We start from the raw sequence: 24,329 nt of genomic DNA, 5'->3' as shown, positions 1-24,329 counted from the left end.
CAACTGCAACCCTGTTTTAAGGTGTCTCCATCACATTCGGAGCAGCTGGAGATGGGATGGGTTAGTGGGACACAGGGAGCAGCGCTCATCCTGACCCGTAACTGGATGACTCAGTGGCTTTAAGTGATAAAATGTGATTCAAAAGGCAGGAGCTGGCTCCTGACGTGAGGAACACAGAAGCATCTTTAGTCAGTGGGAAGGCTGATGAGGGAGGTAGTGCTCTGCCACCAGCTCCCCTCTGCTCAATGCTGGGGTCAGCTCAAGCCTCAGCCCTTCAGGAATGAGGAGCTGAGATAAATTCACCACCAATTGGAAGGAATTGCTGCTTTGCCAGATGGGATTCAACTCTGCTGCTATGGGGGTGAAGAGCAGAGCCTCCATCCTGCAGGGAATCAACCAGGTTGGAAAAGAGCTTTGAGCTCATCAAGTCCAACCCTTCCCCAGCACTGCCATGGCCACCACTGACCCCTGTTAGAGCTTTCTCTTCTCCATCTGAACCCCCCAGGTCCCTCAGCCCTTCCCCATCACCCCTGTGCTCCAGGCCCTGCACCAGCTCCATTCCCTTCTCTGGCCCCGCTCCACACCTCAATGTCTCTGTTGTAGTGAGGTCCCCAGAGCTGAACACAGGATTTGAGGTGCAGCCTCACCAGTGCCCAGTGCAGGGGCACAATCCCTGCCCTGGCCCTGCTGCCTCACTGGTGCTGATCCGGGCCAGGATGCTGGGCGCTGCCTGGGCACAAGCTGCTCGTGTTCAGCTCCATCAATCAGCACCCCCAGCTCCTTCCCCATGAGCCGTTCCCAGCCATAATTCCCCAAGCCTGGAGCGTTGCAGGGGTTGTTGTGGCCCAAGTGCAGGACCCAGCCTTTTGCCTTGTTGAACCTCATGGAGCTGTGGGACGAAGGAATGTCTTCCACTGAGGCTGCAACACACACCCCTGAGCGTGGTTTAAATAAATCAGGGCTGAAAGCTCCCACAGATGTCCTGAAGTCCTCCTGCTACCAAGGCCAACTGCACTTTGTCACGCAGGAGGTGGTTGCTGCACATAAACACCCCTCTTAAGGAACGGGTTCCCTCCTGCTCTCAGGCATACCAGCCCCACTGAGTTAGCTCAAAGAAACCAAGAACCCAGCCAGGATAATACAATCCATCTGTGTTAAACTGCACCAAACGATGTGGGATGTGGAAGTACAAGGATGTGACATACAGAACACGTATGTATGCGTGCCACGTGGGAAGGCAACTCCAGCCTCTTCGTCCTCCCCTCACGGCCATGTGCTGATCATCAGAGCATCCTGCCAGAGGATGTGGAGATGATGCGGATCATGCTCAGGCCTTTGAGGCCAGATGCCTTCCACCTTTCAGTGCTGCTGCTTCCCTTTCAGCGAGGGTGGAGGCTCTGCCATGGACAGGCTGGGAAGCTTGGAATCCCACCAAAGGAACTGGGAGGTCCCCGGCTGGTACCGCACCACAGCGGTGTCACGGAGCGCTGGTTTTGGCAAGGACAGACTTCACACTGCTTGGAGAAGCGTAGGGACCATTGGCCATGATGATCTTGGAGGATCCAAGTGGCAAAAGCTGCTGGAGTCCCACCTCAGAGGTGTGGTGGCCTTGCAGAGCCTTCACAGGACAGCAAGAGACTGAGAGCTTCATCCATGGTAACACCAGCAACGAGCTGAACCTGAGCCCTCATCAGGCAGCACAAGGCCTGGAGCAAATCCCTCCCTCCAGGAAAAGGAATAAGGCAAGCAGACCCCCCTCAGCAGTGCTGCAATGAAGCAGCTTGTGCATCAAAGCACCTTCTCCCCCGAAACAGGGGTTCCCAAAGCAGTTTAGGCCTCTTCCTACCTCACTAGGCAAAGACCTGAGTACCAGCAAGCAGGGCATGGTCTGGCTCAGCAGTGATAAGCTCTGGCATGGGGTAAGAGGGGTTAGGAAGGTTTAATCTTAAACTAAAACAAAGACTTACCTACTCCAGCCAGCTGCACTGGGACCACAGCAACCCAGGGAGGCAAAACATGGGTTTAGCAAGGGTTAATCTGGGCAAATCCCACTTTGGAAAGCACTTGAAGAGGTTGCCCCAGCTCATGTTTGCAGCGAATCATGAGGAATCCCCTCCCCAGAAGCTATTTAAGCCATAGATTAGAGTATTAAACAATTGCTGTTAGCTCCCATCTCTGAATTCCCAGTTAGCTTCTCCCCACACCCTGAACCTCAGCACCACTTCACCAGTCTGATGCCAGGCACTGAGGTTTCACATGCTCCCACTGAGGTCAGGGCACCGATTTCACCGCGTTTATTGGGCGAGGAAGGGGAAAGATCACTACACGGTGGAAATCATCTGCTACAGGAGACAAAACCAATTCCCTAGGCTCAGAAACTGGGTAGATGCTTTCCTGTATGTGCTTAAGGCAAGAGGCCTATCGGAGATCCATCAGGACTACGTCTCTCTCGACTACTGACACGTGATTGCAGGTCTGAAAGAGAAGGGAAGAGAAGGAGGGGACAGGGGGGTTATCCAGATGTTATCCAGCTCAGGTGAGCCTCCTGACACCACCTGCACACAGGGTACTACACAGAACAGCCCTCATGGACCAGGAACCAGTGCCACAGGGACCATAGCAAGACACAAATACACACCCCAAGCCTTTGCCACCTCCTCGACCTGTTTCTGCTCTGCATCGCACCAATATGCACTAACAAGAGTGAAAGCTCCTGGCACCTCAAATCTAGAAGATCCATACCCTGCCAGGCTGACCCTCCTGTCCTGGGTCACAGCCCAGCACAGACACAGGCACCAATTCAACTCGTGGTCCTGCAGCCCTGCTGCCTCGTGGGGTCACTTACAGTGAAGAGAGGGGGGTCTTTGGAGTGCGGGTGGAATCCTTTCTGCCGGCAGGAAGAGATCTCGTCCAGGCCATGCTCTGTCAGCTTGAAAAACCCTGTCCTACAGCAAATAAACACAACCTCTGTGTGGCTCAAGCCTCTGCAAAGAGAAGCCCCTCTGCTGGGTCTCAAGGAGCACGCTTGAGCCTGCTCATCTCAAGTGAGAGCGGGCAAGGATGCTGCAGGACACCCACGTGCCCAGAACCTCCTCTCCACAGCCCTACAGCTGCAGACCAGTCTCCTTCCATAGAATCCAGACTCACAGCATGGTTTGTGTTGGAAGGGACCTTAAAGCTCATCCAGCTCCAACCTCTGCCATGGGCAGGGACACCTTCCACTAGAGCAGCTTGCTCCAAGCCCCTGTGTCCAACCTGGCCTTGAACACTGCCAGGGATGGGGCAGCCACAGCTTCTCTGGGCACCCTGTGCCAGCGCCTCAGCACCCTCACAGGGAAGAGCTTCTGCCTAAGAGTTCATCTCAGTCTCCCCTCTGGCAGGTTAAAGCCATTCCCCTTGGCCTGTCCCTACAGGCCCTTGTCCAAAGCCCCCTTCTACAGGTGGGCATCCATTGCCCAGGTACAACCCCCCCAGACCAGCTCAGAAGAGCTGTCAACTCACACGTGCTCTTCCAGCCTCATTAGATGACTTGATGCTTTATACCCACACCAGGAATCCGACAGAGGAAGGGCTGTGGTAAAGACCCCTTCAATGCCTCCTTTTGGTGGGTCAGCACAGGCAGAGGGAAAGGCCTTCCCTACCCACATCCATACTTACTCCTGGTATTTTGGAGAACACACGATAGCAATGGACTCTGGCAACATCATCTGGTAGGAGCAGTGTGTGTGCAGGTCGACGCTGGAGAGGAAGGCTGTCTGCGTGGGGTGAGTCTGCAACACAGGACAACATAAGAGAGGAAGTTAAGGCAGGGTTGGAGAGCTGGTCCAAAGGGACAGTGTCCAACAAGGGAAGCAACACAGCTCCTTGGATTGCACAGAGAACACACTGAAAAGAGGTTTAGATTGTCCTAAAACATCTCCTCTTTCTCCATTCAGAATACAGGGGGAGTTCCACATCTCTGGCCATATCCCACAGGAAGTCACGCTTCAAGGCACAACACTTTTAGGTACCCCACTGCCAAAGCCCTCCAAGAAACCACTTCCACCAAGATGGCCAAGGGTTGTAGAGACAACCAGCACCTCACCCAACCCCATCTCACAGGTGGATTTCACAGCCTAAAGGTCTTGTTTTGTCTGTTAGGGCTTGGTTTTTGTTGCCCAGACCAGTGGAAAGGTCCAAGGAACCCTTGAGGGTCCCTGAATGTCACGGAGCTGTCACTGAAGAGTCAACCCCAAAGCAGCCACCCTGCATATATCAGGCACTCTGCAGCAGGCATTTACTTGTCAAAGCCCTCGAGGCAGCTGCTGCTTTCTAGAGATTACTCAGCAGCACCAAACATTTTGCTTGGCAGGGATCTGACTGCCAAAGGCTCCACAGGGACAGGGAACAGGGCACTGCTGGAGCCAGCAGAGGAATCTGGAGCTGGCACATCCCAGGGCAGAGCAGCACACAGTTCCCTGTGAAAAGCAGCGCTACTACAGGGATGCAGCATGGGAGAGGCCCTGTGCTGAGAGCAGGAGCTCAGGACCCAACAGTCAGGGACTCCCCTGGAATCAGCTTTTAGCCGGGTGCAACATGAGCTTCATGTGTCCCACTTCAAAGGGCTTGATGCTTTAGGAAGGGACCCAAACTTAACATAGGCCCAGGTGTCTCCAGCAGTGTGAATAGTGACTGGGATGGCACCAGAGGGAGAAATTCAACCAGAGGATGCTGCCATCTCCACGCCAAGGTGTGGGAGCAAGTGCAGAGGAGGCCACGAGGATGCTCAGGGGCTGGAGCAGCTCCCGTATGGAGCCAGGCTGAGAACACTGGGGCTGTTCAGCCTGGAGAAGAGAAGCTGTGTGGAGACCTCAGAGCAGCTTCCAGTGTCTGAAGGGGGCTACAAGGATGCTGGGGAGCGACTCTTCATCAGGGACTGTAGCAACAGGACAAGGGGTGATGGGTTCAAACTGAAACAAGGGATGTTCAGGCTGGAGATAAGGCAGAAGCTCTTCCCTGTGAGGGTGCTGAGGCACTGGCACAGGGTGCCCAGAGAAGTGGTGAATGCTCCATCCCTGGCAATGTTCAAGGCCAGGTTGGATGGGACTTGGGTGACATGGTCTAGTGTGAGGTGCCCCTGCCTATGGCAGGGGGTTGGAACTGGATGATCTTAAGATCCTTTCCAACCCAAACCATTCTGTGATTCTATGATCTCCTCCAGTAAACTCTCCTCCACCAGCCCTGTTCCATGCACCCCTTTCTCTCCTGCCTGAATTTAAGGCCAGTTGGGAAGTGAAACAGGAACCAGAGACTCACATGGATCCAGCCCAGTGTCACAAGGCTGTGTTGATCCTGGATCATGAAGAGCTCCTCCTCATTCTCTGTGTTGCAGTAATCGGGCCCCCCGTGCTGCTTGGGAACGATGACGTGGGTTATGGTGAACTCGTTCCTCATCTGCAAGGCAGCACAGGGAGGCTGTTACCCACCAGACACCCCCAAGCAGGAAACAAGGGTAATTTCCTAAGCTTTGGAACATGGTCCTTCTACATTCAGAGCTCAGGGGCCCGGCCAGGGGAACAGCAGGCCTGGAAACAAGCCCATGGATGCATTCACCATCCAGTTACGGGTCATAGACATGGTAACTGCAAGTTACTGGCAAAGGAGTCACAGGGTTTTCTGAGTCTGAGCATGCCACATGGCTTTCTATTTAATTTCCCCTGCTGTGCAGAGCACCCACAAGAGCTCAGAGAAGCCCTGGACGCCCACTGAGTGAATCTCTCCACTCACCAGGAGATGATGCCTCATAATTAAACAATCATCATGAGTTTAGAAGCAGCTGCATTGCAGAAAGCTGCCACATCAAACAGCTTCATCTTAAAGCACACTTCTGCGAGCAAAGCAGCCCCAGGTGACTCAGGGAGACAGGATGGAGCTGCCAATAGAAACCTGGGCATGCAAACACTGTCTGGGGGAGAACTAACTGTCTCCAGAGAGTGTTTGCACAACCTTGTCTTGGTGGGGGTCCTAGTTCACAGCTGGGACACCTCAGTCCTGCTGGTACCAAAAGGACAAACAACCGGAGCTGCCTGTCACTGGCAACACGGGGGGGCTTGAGGCAGGAGAGAGGAAACCGAATACCCATGGGGACTTGGCAGCTGGCACCTCACTCAGTATAAGGAGATCCTAACGTAAAAGGGAGGGAAAGAAGAGGCAGATCATCCTCTAGCATGACCAGCAGGTCAAAGGAGCTCTGCCCCTCTGCTCTTATAAGACCCCATTTGCAGCAGTGTGTGCAGAAGAGGCCACAAGATGCTCAGGGGCTGGAGCACCTCCTCTACGGAGCCAAGCTGAGAACACTGGGGCTGCTCAGCCTGGAGAAGAGAAGCTGCGTGGAGACCTCAGAGCGGCTTCCAGTGTATGAAGGGGGCTACAAGGATGATGGAGAGGGTTGGAATTAGAATTATAGAATGGTTTGGGTTGGAAGGGATCTTAAGATCATGCAGTTCCAACCAACTAGATCATCATCCCTCGAGTAGATGTCTTTCATTTTTTCCAACCGAAATCATTCTGTGATTCTATCCCTAACGCTCACATGGAAGCCGAGCCACCAGCTAAACAGCACTACAGCCTTCTGTGGCAAGAATCAGGGTCCTCCAGCCATTTCCAAAGCACCTTGACAAAAGGTCCCTGTGCCACTTGAAGGGTCTTAATCAGGATTAGCACCTTACCAGCTTACCACAGAGGATCCCACATGTCTCCACACCCCGGACTGTGTTGGCATCAGCCAGCTGGAGGAATTTCTGACACAGCTCCCTAGGGACAATGACCTGGCGAAGGATGCCCATGCCTGCATCTGTGGGGAGAATGGGAGCACAATGACAGTCAGGGACACTGGAGAAATGGGCCTTTAGGTCAGTACCTGAAGGGATTAGGCTGAGGAAAATCATCCTAAAAACATGAACTGCTCTAACGGTGACCCTCACAATGGTAGTCACAGACACTGAAGTCACTGAGATGCTTCATAAAGGGCAGTGACTACCTCTTTCAGAACAGGGTAAAGGCACATAGACAGAGAAACACCTTTAGCAATGTGTTAAACCCCCCAATATTTTGTTAATAACAATGAACACCTTCCCCCCCCCACTTACAGAATGTCATTTAAATAAGATGTGCCACTGGTCAAGAACTACTCATTTAGAAGTGTCTGAATCAGTATTTTGGAGCCATATTTAGCTAGAGAGGGTTTCGTGAGGAAGAGGATTCAGTCAGCCTTAGCCAAGAACTCAACCCCAAGCTCCAACATTTGGATCTAGGAAAGCCAAACAGGCTGTAGCCCCTAGATCAGCAGAGATTGGGCTAAGGAAGCATGGTGGGGGCAATTCCCAAGAGGAAACACTTCTCCCCAGCCCTACAAACCTTTACAGGACAACAGGGACAACATCCAGTGACTTGGAAAGCCAAACCCCCCGACGGGATGGAATCACAATCAGATATTTCCAAGAGCCTCCCAACAGATCAGCTCTTTGGCTGTTTGGCTGAGCCCAGCAAGGGAGAAGGGTGCACTGAGGGGTACTAACTGTTTTCTGTGCTTCCCAAAGCACTGGGTTTCAAAGACCTGTCCACAACAGGAGGTTTGGATGAGACAGTCCCCGCTGATGGACTTGCAGGATGAACTGGAGAGACTGGGATTGAATCAGTTGGGGGCTTTTCCATGCCAGGGATGAGGGGCCCATCCAGAGCCATAGGACTTGGTTCTGGCTGTCCAAATTCCTGCACTATCCTCAGGCGCTCCTTCTCCAGCTCCTGTCGTCGGATCATCTCCTCAAAGACATGGAACTGCTCTTGCTCTGCCTGCTGCTGCTTCATCAGGGCCACCCGATTCCTCTCCTCCTCCAGCTGCTGCTGCAAAGCCAAATTGCGTGCAAATGCCTCTTCCTCCGCTTTCTGCAAGGGGAAACACCACGGGACATCAGCAGGCAGGGGAACACGAGGCCTCCACACTGCAGACCCTCAGTAATCCCAGGGGGTTTCAAAATAACCAGCAAAAAGCACCCCCTGCAAGGAAGCTTCAGCTTATAACACAGAGATCCACACCTCCATCAGGAGAGCCAGCCAGACCAGGGCAGTAAAACTGCTGTCTTACCTTCCTTATTCCACAGAAATGGAATTCCAGGTTGATTCCCCTCTATCCTATCTCTAAAATTGCACTTGTCTGCAGCAAAACTGACTGCAGTTTTCTACTTTGCCCACACAACCCTAGATCCTTGTTCGTGCTGTTACCAGCTACCTGCTGAGTACCATAAGACCTAAACCTCATGTTGTGACAAAGAGGGCAAAACCCCAACCAACAGTCAGCTCACTGCCTCCAGGATGCACAAAGATGCAGAGGGGCCTATGTCTGATTCACTCACATACCAGCAGCAGAGACATGATCATAACAACCCTGTGCTGCAGTGATGAGGTTGGACCCTGCAGGGTGGGGTTACCCAGGCATCACACTCCAGAACACCCAGGGAACCCTGGAGACCTGCTGTTTTCCAGACCCTTTGTGGCTCAGGGTCTTCTGGGGAGCACAGGTCTCCAGTCTCCTGTCACTCACCTTCTGCTCCTTGTACTTAGCATAGTCCTTGGCGTACCTCTTTAACAGCTCCTTCTTGAGCTCTTCAGCTCGGGGGAAGGCTACTTCTTTCAGTTTCTGAAGGGAGGAAACACAGTCAGGAGAGGGTGATAGCCTCAAGGCAAGGCAAACAGGACCTGAAGAGATGCAAGAATCGATGGACAGGCAGCACCCAGAGGTTATAAACCATCCAGGAGGAAGGAAGGGCTGAACAGCTCCACCACGTGTGGGCAGGCTTGCAGAGAGGTTGTAGCTGGGTCACACAAACAGCAACGCCAACACCACTGAGCAAGAGTTTCGGCAGCATTGTCCTTTGCTCTTCTGCTCAATGTGGAAGAGAGGAGCAGTAGCCTCTTGTGTCCAAGAAACCTGTGGCAAATCCCTTGAGCACCACCACGCTGAGCATCCAGCCACCATGCACGGAAAAGCCACGTGGTCTTTGAAATGCAAGGACTTTAACAGGAACAAAAAGACATCCCAATGCTCAGCAGCAAGTAAAGTGGACAACCACAGCCCAGAACCATGGAATGGTTTGGGCTGGAAAGGACCTTAAAGCTCTTCCACTTCCAACCCTCTGCCATGACCAGGGATGCTTCACACTAGACCAAGGCTCTGTCTAAACTGGCCTTGAACACTGCCAGGGATGGGGCAGCCACAGCTTCTCTGGGCACCCTGTGCCAGTGCCTCAGCACCCTCACAGTAAAGAACTTCTGCCTTGTATCTCACCTGAACTTCCCGTTTCAGTCTGAACCCATCACCCCTTGTCCTATCACTACAGTCCCTGATGAAGAGTCCCTTTCCAGCGTCCTTGTTGGCCCCCTCAGATATTGCTTCCCAGTGTTTGTGTGGCTCACTCGCCCCAGGGCCACGAAAACCCCATGGGGCTCATAACCCCAAAGGATTTCCAACAGCAGCATTAAAGTCTTGGCCTTGTTACTACTCACTTTCACTGTCTCCCTCTTCTCAGGTATGACAGCAGTTTTGTAATCACGGTGCTGTGGCAGCTTCTCGATGAAGAGCCTGTAAATACAAGAGAGAAACTGCATCTCAGAGCAGAAAGGGACAAACACAAGACACTAAGTGGCATATCTGGGGTCATGGAGCATGCCCCTCTAGCACTGCCCCCTTGCTCTGCCACCTCCCTGGGCCCTGTGCTCCCCACAATCAGGACAGTCACCTTCTTTCTGCAGGAAGCCATCATGTAACAGCCTCCTGAGCTCTTCAGGCACACAGATCTCATTGAGTCCCAGGGGAGCACCGCACACCTGGACTTTGGAGATGATCCTCAGGGATAAATCCTTTTGTTTTGAACAGAAACATTAACAAGCTGGTCTAAACCACCAAGGACTCTGGCAGAGATTCAGAAAGGTCCTTGGGCACCTGCCTACACCTCTGTGAGCATCCAAGGGGATCACACACAAGCTCAAGGATTCAGCTGACTCAGTGCTCACATGGTCCTTCTGTACAAAGGAACACTTTGTGCCTGAGATGGGGAAATCAGCTCAGACCTTGAAAAGAGAAAACTTGCAGGAAAGCTAAAAGCATGTTCACATCCCCAGCTTCTGCATCAGGAGCCTTTTGGCTCTGTGTCCTCAACCATGCCCCAAGGTCAGGGCAGTGTTTCAGGCAGCAGAGCTGCTTCTGTGCAGGCTTCACAGAATCACAGACTGGGTTGGGTTGGAACCTCAGAGCTCATCTAGTTCCACTCTCTGTGACTATGAACAGGTTAAGCTTCAGCTTCTCTACAAATGGGATAATGCTCCCCTGCCAGTGAGCTCTGCAGTGAAGAGGCAAGCTCTAGAAGTCCTGCAAGCACTAGAACAAGGAAAGCAGCCTGCAAACACAGGACAATTCACTCTGGTTCATCTCTCTGAGGCTCCCCGGGCTTGAGGCATCCCTGAGTTCTCTCTGGTATCAAGTCCCCGGTTGTGCACAAGCAGACAGCGTGCTCAAGGTGAGCTCAGCTGAGTCCTTGTCTCCTGCTAGTGGAGCTGTGCTTGCTCTGAGTCCACAAAAGCCTGTGGCTGTAAGGCAAAATCCCTGCCCTCCTCTGTGGCTCTCTTATACCACTTCAGCATCTGAAGAAGGATGCTCTCCAGATCCTTTAGGCACAAGGAATAAGGGTAGTGAGGACGAGACTGTACCCCAGGGAGCAGCACAAACCAAGCAGGAAGAACTCAGAGGGGACAGAGTGAGAACACTCCTCACGCTGAGAAGCCTCTGTGTGTGCAGTAAATAAACCCATCTGGTTCAAACCTCAGTCCTCTGGGAGAAAGAAAGACTTTTTGCAACCCCAAATGCTCCTGGTTGCCACGGAGAGGGTGAGGATGCTCTTGCCAGAGGCCACGGGATCAGCATAACCACGTCACAGCCTGGAGCCACAGAGAAGCTCCCTCTCCATTTGAAACACACAGCGAGGTCCCTGCTCCCAGCTAGTGGTTGTTCATGAAGTAGGTCACTGTGTCGAGGAGACAAAACAAGGCAGTGCTCATTGCCAGCAGCGAGCTGATTAAAATGGAAGGCATTAATTAAAAAGGATTAAGAGCAGATGCTGGCCTGGAGAGGATGGAAAAACCAGCGGAGCCAGCTGGGGTTTCACATGTCAGGAAGGGGGGAAAGCAGGCAGGATGAGAGGGGACTCAGGCTGCCAGAGGAAATCTCTGGGACAAGACCAGGCAGTGGCAGGCTGGGGATGGAGGCAGAAGAAGGGCAGGAACTGTTCATGTTTCCTACTGACATCCCACCACGGCCTGGCAACACTGGAACCAGCAGTTTCGAGCTAGTTCAAAGCTTCTCCTGCTCCCAAGTCCACCCCAAGCAGCAGCTGTTTGGCACTGAGCAGCCACATCACAGGCTATTTATACACATTGCTGTGGCACACATGCCAAACCACGTCCCTCGAGTGCCTTCCAACACCCCACACAAACCCCCGGCTCCAACCCTGGCAGCTCACAGCCACGCAGCAAACCAGGAGCCCAAACACCACAGAAAATACATGTCTGTCTGCTTTCTTTCTTATCTGGCTCCAGCAAAATCAAATCTAGTGTGCCCGATGGGGATGTAACGAAAACATCCACTCAGGTCAATACAGAAGCTGTTCAAGAAGACAAGCAAGCAGATGTCTTACAAGACACATGTTAAAAGTCCAGTCTGGTTAGTCTTTAAGAGATAGAATCATGGAATGGTTTGGGTTGGAAAACTCCTCCCGTTCCAACCCCTGCCACGGGCAGGGACCCCTTCCACTAGAGCAGCTTGCTCCAAGCCCCTGTGTCCAACCTGGCCTTGAACACTGCCAGGGATGGGGCAGCCACAGCTTCTCTGGGCACCCTGTGCCAGCGCCTCAGCACCCTCACAGGGAACAGCTTCTGCCTTATCTCCAACCTGAACTCCCCCTGTTTCAGTTTGAACCCATCACCCCTTGTCCTATCCCTACAGCCCCTGATGAAGAGTCCCTCTGCAGCATCCTTGTAGCCCCCTTCAGACACTGGAAGCTGCTCTGAGCTCTCCACACAGCTTCTCTTCTCCAGGCTGAACAGTTCCAATATTCTAAGTCTGGCTCCATACAGGAGCTGCTCCAGCCCCTGAGCATCCTCATGGCCTCCTCTGGACTGTCTCCAACAGCTCCATGTCCTTTTTATGTTGAGGACACCAGAACTGCACACAATGTTCCAATTCAGGTCTCATGAGAGCAGATAGCTGTGCTGCCCTCCTGCCTCCTATGAGGGCTGGGCAATAAGCTTCATTCCTGCATGAGAAAGAAAGGTGCTGTGCAGCCAAAATGACCCACACAGGATCCCATCAAACACACCAAGCCAAGAGGCTCTCATGTACTTCCCAGAGCTGGAGTCTTCCCCTTATCAAAGGCACAGCCTGATGTGGGAAGCTGCCATACACTCCAGCAGGCAGCTGGGCTCTGAGGAAGGACAACACAGCACTGACTGCACATGTGGGGTGAAGCCCTGGAGAAGGAATTCAGGTCCCATTTCTAGAAAGAAGAGAGCAGAGCAAGTCCTGTGAGAGACTCCAACCACCAGCACCCCACTCTTGCCTTCTGGATCATCCCCCTTGGAAAAGGACATCTAGAAACTCCTATACCTCCTCAGCTACAGCTTCACATCTTCATTTAAAGAAATGAGATGATGACATCAAGTTCCTGTCTTTGGAGAAGCCAGGGGAGCATCATCACTGGAGATATCACACCCAGGGAAGGTTTTCCCCTTCCTGGCAGCCAAGCAAACATAAATGCCATGAGTATTTGAGGGAAGAACACACCAGCACCTATCAGTGTCCTAATGAACCAGAGAAGGTGCTTTTAGTTCATTTGTTTAGTTAAAGAGTTTCTCCTTCGGCCACAGCTACGTAACCAGCCTGGAAACCTTCCCAAGGGCTTTACACTCCCCAGCTCCCTGTGCAGCCTCCCTGTGATGCCCATAAAAGCTCAGGAAGTGCAAGGCGGGAAGAAAAGCTAATCAGAGAAAAATGCATTGGATTTAAGGAGCAGGAATCCTGCCCACGGGGGTAGGCAGAGAGAAAAGCCACATTCTGGATAAGTGGGTAGTGTGGGCACAGCAGAGACCACACCAGAGAGCATCGAGTGGGAGCAGGAGGCCAGGCTTTTGGCCAACAAACCCACAGGAGGAGGACACTCTGTGCCACTGGGATATTTTATGAGGATCCCGGTTTTCAGCTCTTTAGACACCAAGAGGCACAGCTACAGAAGCACACTTGCTCTGCTCGTAGTCAGGCTGCTCAGACACGATCCAGACCTGACACCACGTCACCGGAGCGCACGCTCTGGCTTGGCAGACACAGCAGTGGGGTTTCAGACCCAAGATGGCTCGTTTCTGGGCAGCTATAGAGATGACAGCAAGAAAATACAGCTCTGCACTTGTCTACATGGAATGTAGACCCTACAGCTGGAGACCAGGCAGATGAACGACCAAGCATGGTGTTGGCTGGGTTTATATATAATCTAGGGCTTTCTAGAAGGGTGCTCAGTAGCCAAGAAACTAAACAGTTAGTTGGGATTAAGTTCTTTGGACCCAGAACTCCCTCTTACATCCCTCCTGAGAAGGGTTTGGGTGTACATGGGCATGGCTGAGGGGGCATCACATTCTGAGATGTGAAACTAAATCTACAACTGGTCCCTGCACCTGAAGGAGGAACTCGCAGCCTGCTGTAAAAGGCTGTAGTAATTCCAGTGTAAAAGCAGGTTTCTCCTCTGAAGCTGGTTCATTAGAGAAACCACCAACCAGACTACGCCTTTTCCAGGTAGATACCTGATACACAGATCCTTGATCATGGATCCTTGCCAATCCATATTATGTCATGGCTAACCTAGAGAGAATCAAGGCCAATCTATAACCACTCTAGAGTGACAAAACCTCCCTCCTGCTCACAGGAGTATTCTGTAGCAGAGGAACACAAGATGAGCCTGGTTTCCAAAGGACCTTTTACAAACATCCTGCAAAGAAGTGAGCGGTGTTTGTGGGTTTCTGCCTCACACCCTTACAACATCACTTGGTCAATGGAACTAGCTGCATCCTCACCTATGTGGGAACTGGAATTCCAAAGGAGCAGAGCTCTGGACAGAACCCAGTTCTTCCAGCTCAGCAAGACCTCCCGGCGTTTAGACATGCTCTAAATACTGAACACCAAGCCCACAACCCCTTGCATGGACCACAGGTTTGCTGCAAGCCAAGCAACGCTGCTCTTACGTGATGTATTTGTTGTACAGGATAAAGGCATGCTCCATGTTGCCCTCCTCAGAGTAAATGGTGGCCATGCGGAGGATTTCCACCCCAGAGCGGTAGTAGCGTCGTGGCGGGATGTCCTCATTCACTTCCACAGCACTTCCCACCTGGATCAGTCGTCGCACTCGCTCCTCCGGTGGGAGGCTGATGTCAGCGTGGTCAGGCATAGCCCCACACATCAAAGCTGTGGTGGGAGGGAGGCAAACACGTCAAAACCAGTGTCAGACAGGTAACTCACCCAGTTTATAGAATCACAGAATGGGCTGGGGTGGAAGGGACCTTAAAATCATCCAGTTCCAACCGCCTGCCATGGACAGGGGCACCTCACACTAGACCGTGTCACCCAAGCTCTGTCCAACCTCGCCCTCCTCCATAGAAATCACCCCCCTCAGCAGAAAAGCATTCAATTCATGGGCCAAGCAAGGTCCTTAGGAAGAAAACTGGGAGAGGCCCAGCTCTTTTTGGGCACAGTGCTTGGATGTTTACCTTGACAACCTGAAAAGCAGCCGCAAATTCAAGATCAGGCCACGGTAATGATGACATGGGTCTGACCCAACCAAATCCTACCCAAAACAGCATTTCCTTCCCACTTGTCTCTCTGCACAACAGAACTAGTTCTGGTCACTGGTTTGGGGCGAGATGATCACAGCTTTTCATTCAGCCTCAAGCAGAACCAGCTTCACAGTGTGCACGGTTTTGCTTACACAGCAGCGAGATGAGAAGGGAGCTGAAGCCAGTGCTGCTCAGCAGACCTGCCCTCACGCAACCAGCTCAAGCCCAGATTGCTCCTGCCTGGGCACAGTCACAATCCCTCTCTGCTCTGTGCTGCAGGAGGCACACCCCATGGCCCAGGAATGCACCTCGACCTGATCCATGTGCCTGCCTCTGACAGAGCCTTCTCAGCCATGGCACAAGTCGATGAACTTGAAGCAGAGGAAGCAGCATCGAGACTGTCTGAGAGGCAGCGAGCCCACACTCAGCAATGCTCTTCCCTCTCCACTAAAAGCAGTTTTCCCCTGGAAAAGCCACCCCAGAACCAGTTTAAGGGTTAAATTCCCTGTGAAACCACAGAGCTGAATCCACAGCAGCTCAACAAACCCTCCAGCAACTCAACTGCCACACACGGCATGCAACTGAATCATAGAACAGAATGGTTTGGGTTGAAGGGAGCTTAAAGCTCCTCAGGCTTCAACCCCTGCCATGGGCAGGGACACCTTCCACTGGAGCAGCTTGCTCCAAGCCCCTGTGTCCAACCTGGCCTTGAACACTGCCAGGGATGGGGCAGCCACAGCTTCTCTGGGCACCCTGTGCCAGCGCCTCAGCACCCTCACAGGGAAGAGCTTCTGCCTAAGAGCTCATCTCAGTCTCCCCTCTGGCACGTTAAAGCCATTCCCCTTTGTCCTAGCATGATTTACTGTGACTCATTCCTAAACAAGGGAAAGGTCCTGAGCTGAGCTAAGGAGCTGACCAGAGGATCCTGAGCAGCAGAGGAGCTGCCCTTCTAGGGTTACTTCGGAGCACAAGTCCCTTGTTCAGGCTGGAAGGTTCATGTTTCTGAGCCCAAATCCTGGAGGGGGCTCAACAGGCCTCTTGCCCTAAATAAGGGCTGTAGGATGCAGTCCTGCCAGAAGTAGCCGTGCCAAAGTACTTACTTAAAGGGCTCAGAGTGACCTTCAGCTTCTCTTCCTCACTGCTGTTTCTACCAGGGGTGGGTTCAGTTGCTCCTCAAAGGCAGAGCTCTCAGTCACCCCCAACCAAGCTCCACAATCCTCCTACCCCAGGAGATGACAAACACCACTCACTCCCATGTGGTAACTCCCTGGTGCCTTCAATCCAGAGCTCCCCCTTTAATCCCCAAAGCACCTCAAGAGATAAAGTGGCCAAAGCACCCACCGAGCTGCCAGCCACCAAACTACAGCTCTCTTCCTCTCACCATTGGGCAGCAAGAAATCATAAGGACATGGAGCTGCTGGAGCAAGTCCAGATCAGGGACGGAATCACACTCCCGTATGGAGCCAGGCTGAGAACATTGGGGCTGCTCAGCCTGGAGAAGAGAAGCTGCATGGAGACCTCAGAGCAGCTTCCAGTGTCTGAAGGGGGCTACAAGGATGCTGGAGAGGGACTCTTCATCAGGGACTGTAGGGATAGGACAAGGGGTGATGGGTTCAAACTGAAATAGGGGGAGTTCAGGTTGGAGATAAGGCAGAAGTGATTTATGTGAGGGTGCTGAGGCGCTGGCACAGGGTGCCCAGAGAAGCTGTGGCTGCCCCATCCCTGGCAGTGTTCAAGGCCAGGTTGGACACAGGGGCTTGGAGCAAGCTGCTCTAGTGGAAGGGGTCCCTGCCTGTGGCAGGGGTTGGAGCTGGAGGAGCTTTAAGGTCCCTTCCAACCCAAATCTGCCATTCCATGACACCCCCCGCACCCCCCAAACCCAGAGCCCTCCCCACGGCTCTCATTGTAAGGTCTCTCCTTCACACCCTGCAGGGGAGAGCGGAGGAGCCCCAGCGCCCCACAACAAACCAAGGGGAGGCCCAAACCACATCCCCCTTCCTAACAGCAACGACACCCGGAGCCCCACGAAGGGAACCTCAGGGGACAACCCCCAACCGGAGCCCGCTTGTCCCGGTCCCCCCCCTGCCCCCTTGAGCCGCCCATGGCCCCGGCCCCGGCCCCGGGCCTGACCTGCCGCCGCCTCCCCTCAGCGCTTCCGGGTTCTGCCCGCGACGCCGACAGGGCTGCCCCGCCCCGCTTCAAACAGCCAATCAGGAGCCGCGGCAACATCCGGGTACCGCCCGCTCCCCCTCGAACGAGAGAGCGCTTCCCTTCGCTGAGCGTCGTCACCTTAAAGGGGCAGCGCCCCAACCCGAAAACACGCTTTTTCACCCCAAAACGGTGGGGAGGGCAGAGCGCACTGCCGGGCTCAGGGGAGAGCCGAAGGGTCGGCCCAAGCAGGGAGGAATAACTGCCCTGCAAGTGGGGCTCGGGGGTTATGCACTGTGGGGATTTACTGCAGCGAAAGGGGGTGAAAAGGACAAAAACCCAAATAATGGAGTTTAAGCTGAATAAAATCTGTTGTATTGAGAAAAATAAGGAAGACTCTTTCAGCTGATGCTTAAAGGGATGCTCCTGCGGATGTTTCTTCAGCGTTAGTCCATTTGTGAATGTGTTTATTCTTCCCTGAGGGAGCAGAGCTCCGCCTCTGGAATTCCAGAGGAGACAAAATTCCTGCGGGATTTGTAAAAGCACCAGAGAAAGTAAATGAAAACCGAGCTAAAAGAGCTGCATTGGGAACAACTACGGCTCCCAATGGCTGGTGAAGGTTACAGCAAAGCCACCCATTCCAGCACCGAGACCCATCCCAGAGGGATGGCAGAAACAGCCCTGGATGGGCTTTCCTTACGGACAACATTCCCTATGCTGTCCCAACAGGTTTCCAGTGATGGTGCCTGCGTCTCCTGGCAGGCTGCATTCCCTGAGCTGGGCAGAACTGGGGGTTCTGAGGGGGAAAGAACAGTCCATTGCTCTGCTCCTTGGTGGGGAGCAAGAGCTGACAGTTCCTCGCTGCCAGCCCATGGGGCTGCCTTGGATCCATCGCCCTGAGCTCATGTGTCTGTGTCTGTGCCATGGCACCTCTCCTACGGCTCTTCTTGGGGCTGCCAGATTTCCTGGAATGAAAAGTCAGGAGTCAGAACCAGGAGAAGTCACAGTAAGGGAAGTTTTCATGGAGTGGTTTGGGTTGGAAGGGACCTTAAAGCTCATCTCTGCAGAGCTGGCAAGGCAGGGCCCTCTTGCGTGCTCTCCAAGATGTAGCCTGTGGAAGTCCAAGTTTAAGGGTCTTAAACATGAGAAAGGAATTCAAGAGCCAAAAACCTACCTGGGCACCGCTATGGGGAACTGGTCTGAATGATGTGAATGATGTTCGATCATCTGGTTGTTGCTGGCTGGGGTAGGGGCAGCTTTTTGTCTGAAGCAGTCTGAGTCCAATCTATTTAGTCCCCAATTCCTTAAAAAGATATCCGCATGTTTTGACTGTTCCAACCATTCACAAATGATCCAAAGAGCTCTTCTACACTTAAAGCCCCCATCCCTCTGCATCACTGCTCCCCAAACAAGAACGGCAGCAGATCTTTCAACCTAGATCTCCCAGCTCCCCACCTTCCTCCTTCCCCACTGGCCCCTTCGATCTCCCTTCCTAGGACCCAGTCACATTAAGCACCTGCTGCTTGACACCAGCTCTCCCTGAGCACACACTTGATTATGCACACAAAAAGACTCACTTTTTTACAGGTCTCTGCTGAAGATGTTGGATATAGTTGATTCTCTCTATAGGATGCCCTCGAGCTCTGTTGAACACTGGAGAGAAACAGGTCTGAGTTGCAAGAACACTCTGTACATGCCACTTCAGGGGCTGCAGAGGACTTAAATCCTTTAGAAGGATTTTAACCCCTTCAACCAACACTAACATGCTTAGGTCACATAGGGTGACTTCACTCAGTGTTACTGCCCTGCACACCGCAGCCTGGCACAGGGCAGAGCTGCAGTGATCCAACCCCTGCTCAGTGCCCACCACGATCCCTCAACCAGGCTTAGCTCCACAGTCAGGCCATAAACTTAATTCCAGAGAGACCCTGAAAGCCGTAGAGGTGGATCAGGGCAAACCCCATGGAATTCAACAAAGCCAAGAGCAAGGTCCTGCCCCTGGGTTGGGGAAATCCAATACAAACACAGGCTGGGGGAGGCTGGATGGGACAGCCCTGAGGAGAAGGAATTGGGATGTTGGGTGAGGAGAAGCTTGCCATGACCTGGCTTCAGCGTGAGCTTGAGCCCAGAACCCCCTCCATGTGCTGGGCTGCACCCCCAGAATGTGAGCAGCAGCTCAGGGAGGGGATTCTCCCTCTCTGCAGTCCTGATCCAGCTCCCATTCCACATTACAGGAACACACACAAAGCTAAATCACAGTTACCTTCCTGGAGCGAGCACAAGTCTTCTGACCATCTAAATCACAAGCCCACAATAAACACCCTGCACCCAACAAGAACATCACACACATACGTACACTCAATTGCAGTGTTTGCCTCCATGCCTTCAACATCAATCAGGTACCTGTACAGCAAGAAAACTCTAATTACACAATTAGCTATGGAAACATTGAGAGGTTTGAGCTAACTCAACAAGAAGGAGTAACTGGGAAGTTTTTAGAGCTTCTATTTCTGTGCCAGAATGGAGGATCAGAATTTGGGCTGCTGAAATTTGGGCCAAGAAGTGTCCCGAACAACAAGCTTCTCAAAGCTGAAAAGCTCTAAATCTTTGCAAATCTGGGATGACACAAGTTCACTTGACTCTTGACTTATTGCTGCAACTCTGTTTCCTCCTGGAGCACCAAGCAGCTGGCAATGCCACCACTGAACCCAGTTTGACTCACCTACAAACCAGGTAGCCAGTTCTGTTCAAGCCATGTGTGCAATGAACTCCTATGAGTTTATCTGTAAGACACCAAAATCAGGTTATATTTAAACAGCCTTACTCCAAAACCCCACCAGAACAAGCCCGTTTGCTTTCACCCTCCAGCAGTGACACCAGCATAAATGACTACAAGGGACCACACACCAACATCACTATATTTATGTCTAATTAAAGCCATTGATTCGACTCATGAACTCAGTTAATCCCGAGTTTCTCTGCATGGTCACACAGCTCACTGCATGGAAGATGTATTTAAAAGCTCCACAAAAAGCCATCCCATGTTTCCCAAACACTAACAGTCATCTGTGTTTACAGAGAGCCTAGAGATGGACTTTCAAATGCAATTAAAGCTCAACTCAGTGCCAAATTATCAGAGAGCCAGCAGTAATCCCTTCACCACAACAATCCAAACTTACTGTCTTGACATTCACATGCCAAGAAGAGGAAAAGAAATTCATGCTGCTCATTCAGCACAAGAGGGACATGGAGCTGTTGGAGCAAGTCCAGATCAGGGATGGAATCACACTCCCGTATGGAGCCAGGCTGAGAACATTGGGGCTGTTCAGCCTGGAGAAGAGAAGCTGTGTGGAGACCTCAGAGCAGCTTCCAGTGTCTGAAGGGGGCTACAAGGATGCTGCAGAGGGACTCTTCATCAGGGACTGTAGGGATAGGACAAGGGGTGATGGGTTCAGACTGAAATAGGGGAAGTTCAGGTTGGAGATAAGGCAGAAGCTCTTCCCTGTGAGGGTGCTTAGGCGCTGGCACAGGGTGCCCAGAGAAGCTGTGGCTGCCCCATCCCTGGCAGTGTTCAAGGCCAGGCTGGACACAGGGGCTTGGAGCAAGCTGCTCTAGTGGAAGGGGTCCCTGCCTGTGGCAGGGGTTGGATCTGGATGAGCTTTAAGGTCCCTTCAATGCAAACCAGTTTGGGATTCTACAATTAAAACATCCCTGGCCTCCAGCCCTGCAGTGCCCTTCTCAAGGGAAATCCACACTTACTGTTGTTTCTGTTGTCTCTCAGAAACTGTTTTACAACATATTTGAACTGAGAAACGGTGTGCCTGTTTGGGATTTGATGTCCCATTGTCAAGATCTTTGAGTAGAAGACTGAGGCTGGGAGCTCCTACAAGAAAGTCAGTCAGTGATTTCCACAGAAAGCACAAGGATTCTTATCACATAAGCACACACCATAAACCCAGAAGCAGCTTTTCAGGTAAGACCAACAGAGCAGCAGCAGCTCTGTTTTAGGTAAGAACACTTCTGCTTCACCCCCTGGGCATAGGCCCAGTACTCCAGAGCAGCCTTTTGGCATTTTCATTTCTCTTGCCTTTCCTCCCCAGGGAACACGCAGAGGCTGGAACACTTTTCCAAGCCATTATCCACACATTTGATACCACAAGGCAAAGCTGGTTGTAAGCAAGTATTTGCTCAGGAGAAGCCTACAAAAATAGGTTTAGGGGATCACAAAACTTGTGCTGACTGGGACAAAGAGGATCTACACAACAGAGTTTAAACACTCCAGGCCTGAACTCGGTTGAGGATGAAAACCCCATCCCAATGGGCCTTCAATGCCTCAACTCATCCCCCTGCCAGAGGATTTGAGTGCCTCACACTAAAGTTATCTTCTTGCAAGAAACATCTTGCTCCTTATCAGCAATGTCAGGGCTTGCACAGAGTTTCACTTCCTCAGCAGCAGGATCAAGACTCACCTCTGGCCTGTAGTAACGAGTGGTGTAGGTCAGGTCAATGATCAGGCCCAGCTCTTCCTTCTGCTCTTCGATTTTCTTAATGAGGTCATGGGGTGAAAATCTCTCCTCTGGATGAAGGTTCTGATCAAAGCTCTAAAAGGGAATAATGTTTAACAGCTGATATTAACGCTCAGGTGAACTGTGAACTGGAGCAGGAACGCTCCAGAAACAGCCCAAAGATCATCCCTTCAAAGGGCTCAGGCAAAGCCGGATGGACACACAGGTTACACTGAGCCAAAGGAGAACATGCTCAGGCCCTTGCTGCTTTGAGGCTGCTCAGCTGAGGGTAGAGAGAAGACTTTTCCCTGTGGCAGAACACTGCAGCGTGAAAAAGCACTCACAGAAAGTGAAGTTTTTGTATGGTGAAAGCCATCAAACAGGGCTTCAGCTCAAACAGAGGGCAGCAAACAGCACCACTCCTGGCCATGAGCTTCTCAACCCCCTTGGACATTAACCAGTGTTTGCTTTAGGAGTAGCTGCCCTGCTCAGACCCCTCCAGAGCAGAGCAGGATCCTGCACAGAATCAGCTTGATTGGAAAACAGCTTTAAGCTCATCAGGGCCAACTGTTGCCCAGCAGTGCCAAGGCCACCACTAACCCATGGCACTGAGGCCTCGTCTCCACGCTGTGTGAACACTTGCAGGGACGGTGACTGCAGCCCTGCCCTGGGCAGCCTGTTCCAATGCCTGAGCACCCTTTGGGCAAGGAATTGTTCCTCAGCTCCATCTAAACCTGCCCTGGTGCAGCTTGAGGCTGCTTGCTCTTGTCCCATCCCTTGCTCCTTGGGAGCAGGGACCAACTCCCACCCCCTGCTCCTGAACCTTGGCTCTGGCACTGCATTCCTTGGGATGCGCAGCCCCCAGGCTCCCGGCAGCACCAGTGGGAGGTGTTCACAGCATCCCTCCTGCCCTAACACAGTGCTGGTGGTGGTGGTGGGGGGGGAATGCTCAGGGCAAGGTGCCAGCACCCAGCATCATGGAATAGCCTGGGTTGTAAAGGACCTTAAAGCTCACCCAGCCCCAACGCCCTGCTCACGCTCATCGCTCCTCCACACACCGACCCCTTCCCCGCCGCCACTTCCACCCTGCACACGCCCAGCGCGCACTCACCCTCCTCAGGGGCACCTTGAAGGCGATGAAGCGCGTTCCCGGTATCCTCCTGCCCAGCGGGATGTAGTCGGTCCACCTAAACCCCACAGCACGGAAGCGTTAAACGCCTCAACCGCGGCCCGGCCGCCGCCCCCCCTCCCTCCCCGCCCGGGGACTCCCAAAGCCACCCAGGCCGCGGGGGCCCTTCCCTGCCGCGGCTCCGGGGGCCGGGAAGACCCCGGGGGGAGGCGGAGGGGGGACCCGGGTCCGTGCTCACCGGTCCGGGACGCGGACCGCGCCTCTGCCCCCCATGGCGGCGCTGGAGCCGGCGTCAGCACCGAGCCCGGTACCGTCAGTTCCGCTTCCGCCACACGGCCCGCGGAGCCAGGCGGACGCCACGCCCCCCAAAAGAGGCCACGCCCCTTCATCGTGAGGTCACGCCCCCCAAGGAAAGCCACGCCCCTTAGCCCCTCGGCCACGCCTCCTCTGTGGGTTGAGCACGGCCACTGCACCGGCACCGGCAGCGGCATCGGCATGACCGGCCCTGGCATCACCGGCATCAGCATCACTGGTACTGGCATCGGTGACTGCACTCACTGGCATTGGCATCGCTGGCATCACCGGTATCAGCATCACTGGTACTGGCATCAGTGACTGCACTCACTGGCATCGGCATCACTGGCATCACCGGTATCAGCATCACTGGTACTGGCATCAGTGACTGCACTCACTGGCATCAGCATCCCTGGCATCACCAGTATCAGCATCACTGGTACTGGCATCACTGACTGCACTCACTGGCATCGGCATCGCTGGCATCACCGGTATCAGCATCACTGGTACTGGCATCAGTGACTGCACTCACTGGCATCGGCATCGCTGGCATCACCGGTATCAGCATCACTGGTACTGGCATCACTGACTGCACTCACTGGCATCAGCATCGCTGGCATCACCAGTATCAGCATCACTGGTACTGGCATCAGTGACTGCACTCACTGGCATCAGCATTGCTGGCACCACTAGCATCAGTGGCACGCCAGTACCAGTGTGAGCAGCTGGGGCTGCTTTCCCATATGCAGACACATATGCATACAAATATATACATACGTATGCATACACACATATATATACATACATATGCATATATACACATACATATACATACACACATACATATACATACATATATACATACATATGCATATATACACATACATCTATACATACATATGCATATATACACATACATATACATACACACACATGTATACATACATATGCATATACACATACATATATGTATACACATGCATATACATACATATATACATACATACACATATATGTATGCACTGTGCACACCATCACCCCCCAGACTCCACACATCGCTGGCCCTGGGAGCTTTATCCCAGGGCAGGGACTCAGCCAAGCCTGGGCAGGATTTTCCAGCCCACAGCATCTCACTCCCAAGCGGGTGTTGGGGAGCACCTCCCTGTGCCCAGCCTGGAAAAACTCTGGCAGAAACCCCCCTTTTCCAGAGGGAGGGAAACCACTGGATTAGCATCAGTGCTGGGAGGAGGGAAGCAACAGCAGCCGGTGATGGGGAAGGGCCGGCTCGACTCACCGGCCAAGCGGGGGCCCTGCTCTTAGTGTGCCCTGTGGCCGTCTGGGCACACGGGGCT

General features: G+C 52.9%; 2 protein-coding genes across 6 annotated transcripts; both read right to left on the bottom strand.

Moving 5' to 3' along the window:
- Window positions 1–1,131: 1,131 nt before the first annotated feature.
- On the bottom strand, window positions 1,132–21,644 carry STAMBP (STAM binding protein). 5 transcript variants are annotated; one of them, XM_062620988.1, is made up of 10 exons: window positions 21,519–21,644; window positions 14,314–14,533; window positions 9,541–9,616; window positions 8,579–8,674; window positions 7,557–7,923; window positions 6,708–6,832; window positions 5,296–5,433; window positions 3,658–3,770; window positions 2,846–2,945; window positions 1,132–2,475 (listed from the first exon to the last, which is right to left on the bottom strand). In XM_062620988.1, the coding sequence occupies exons 2-10, from the start codon at window positions 14,526–14,528 to the stop codon at window positions 2,419–2,421; spliced, it is 1,287 nt and encodes a 428-aa protein (XP_062476972.1). In that variant the 5' UTR covers window positions 14,529–14,533; window positions 21,519–21,644; the 3' UTR covers window positions 1,132–2,418. The 5 variants fall into 5 exon arrangements, with proteins under 5 accessions (XP_062476972.1, XP_062476971.1, XP_062476973.1 ...); XM_062620987.1 differs by lacking the exon at window positions 21,519–21,644 and adding an exon at window positions 17,032–17,269; XM_062620989.1 differs by lacking the exon at window positions 21,519–21,644 and adding an exon at window positions 14,836–14,981.
- Window positions 17,402–22,980, bottom strand: LOC134164820 (RNA/RNP complex-1-interacting phosphatase-like). Its single transcript, XM_062620993.1, has 9 exons — window positions 22,922–22,980; window positions 22,666–22,741; window positions 21,519–21,650; window positions 20,809–20,932; window positions 19,772–19,832; window positions 19,406–19,452; window positions 18,627–18,702; window positions 18,224–18,352; window positions 17,402–18,014 (listed from the first exon to the last, which is right to left on the bottom strand). The coding sequence occupies exons 1-9, from the start codon at window positions 22,954–22,956 to the stop codon at window positions 17,762–17,764; spliced, it is 933 nt and encodes a 310-aa protein (XP_062476977.1). The 5' UTR covers window positions 22,957–22,980; the 3' UTR covers window positions 17,402–17,761.
- Window positions 22,981–24,329: the final 1,349 nt, after the last annotated feature.

This window comes from Pezoporus occidentalis, unplaced genomic scaffold (genome assembly GCF_034315485.1).
Source record: "Pezoporus occidentalis ecotype Australia unplaced genomic scaffold, CSIRO_AGI_Poc_V1 ctg226, whole genome shotgun sequence".
Taxonomy (NCBI): Eukaryota; Metazoa; Chordata; class Aves; order Psittaciformes; family Psittacidae; genus Pezoporus; species Pezoporus occidentalis.
The sequence above is the reverse complement of the archived record's forward strand: the minus strand, read 5'-3'. Positions and strand labels throughout refer to the sequence as shown.

Coding starts and splice junctions, on each gene's coding strand:
- LOC134164820 (XM_062620993.1), bottom strand. CDS start 22,956: ATGGGGGGCAGAGGCGCGGTCCGCGTCCCGGACCG. Junction 19,453..19,771: donor ACTGGCTACCTGGTTTGTAG/GTGAGTCAAACT, acceptor CTTGCTGTACAG/GTACCTGATTGATGTTGAAG. Junction 18,353..18,626: donor CAGCAGAGACCTGTAAAAAA/GTGAGTCTTTTT, acceptor TATCTTTTTAAG/GAATTGGGGACTAAATAGAT.
- STAMBP (XM_062620988.1), bottom strand. CDS start 14,528: ATGTGTGGGGCTATGCCTGACCACGCTGACATCAGCCTCCCACCGGAG. Junction 6,833..7,556: donor TTTGGGAAGCACAGAAAACA/GTTAGTACCCCT, acceptor TTCTCCCCACAG/ATGCAGGCATGGGCATCCTT. Junction 2,476..2,845: donor AAGACCCCCCTCTCTTCACT/GTAAGTGACCCC, acceptor CTTCTCTTTCAG/ACCTGCAATCACGTGTCAGT.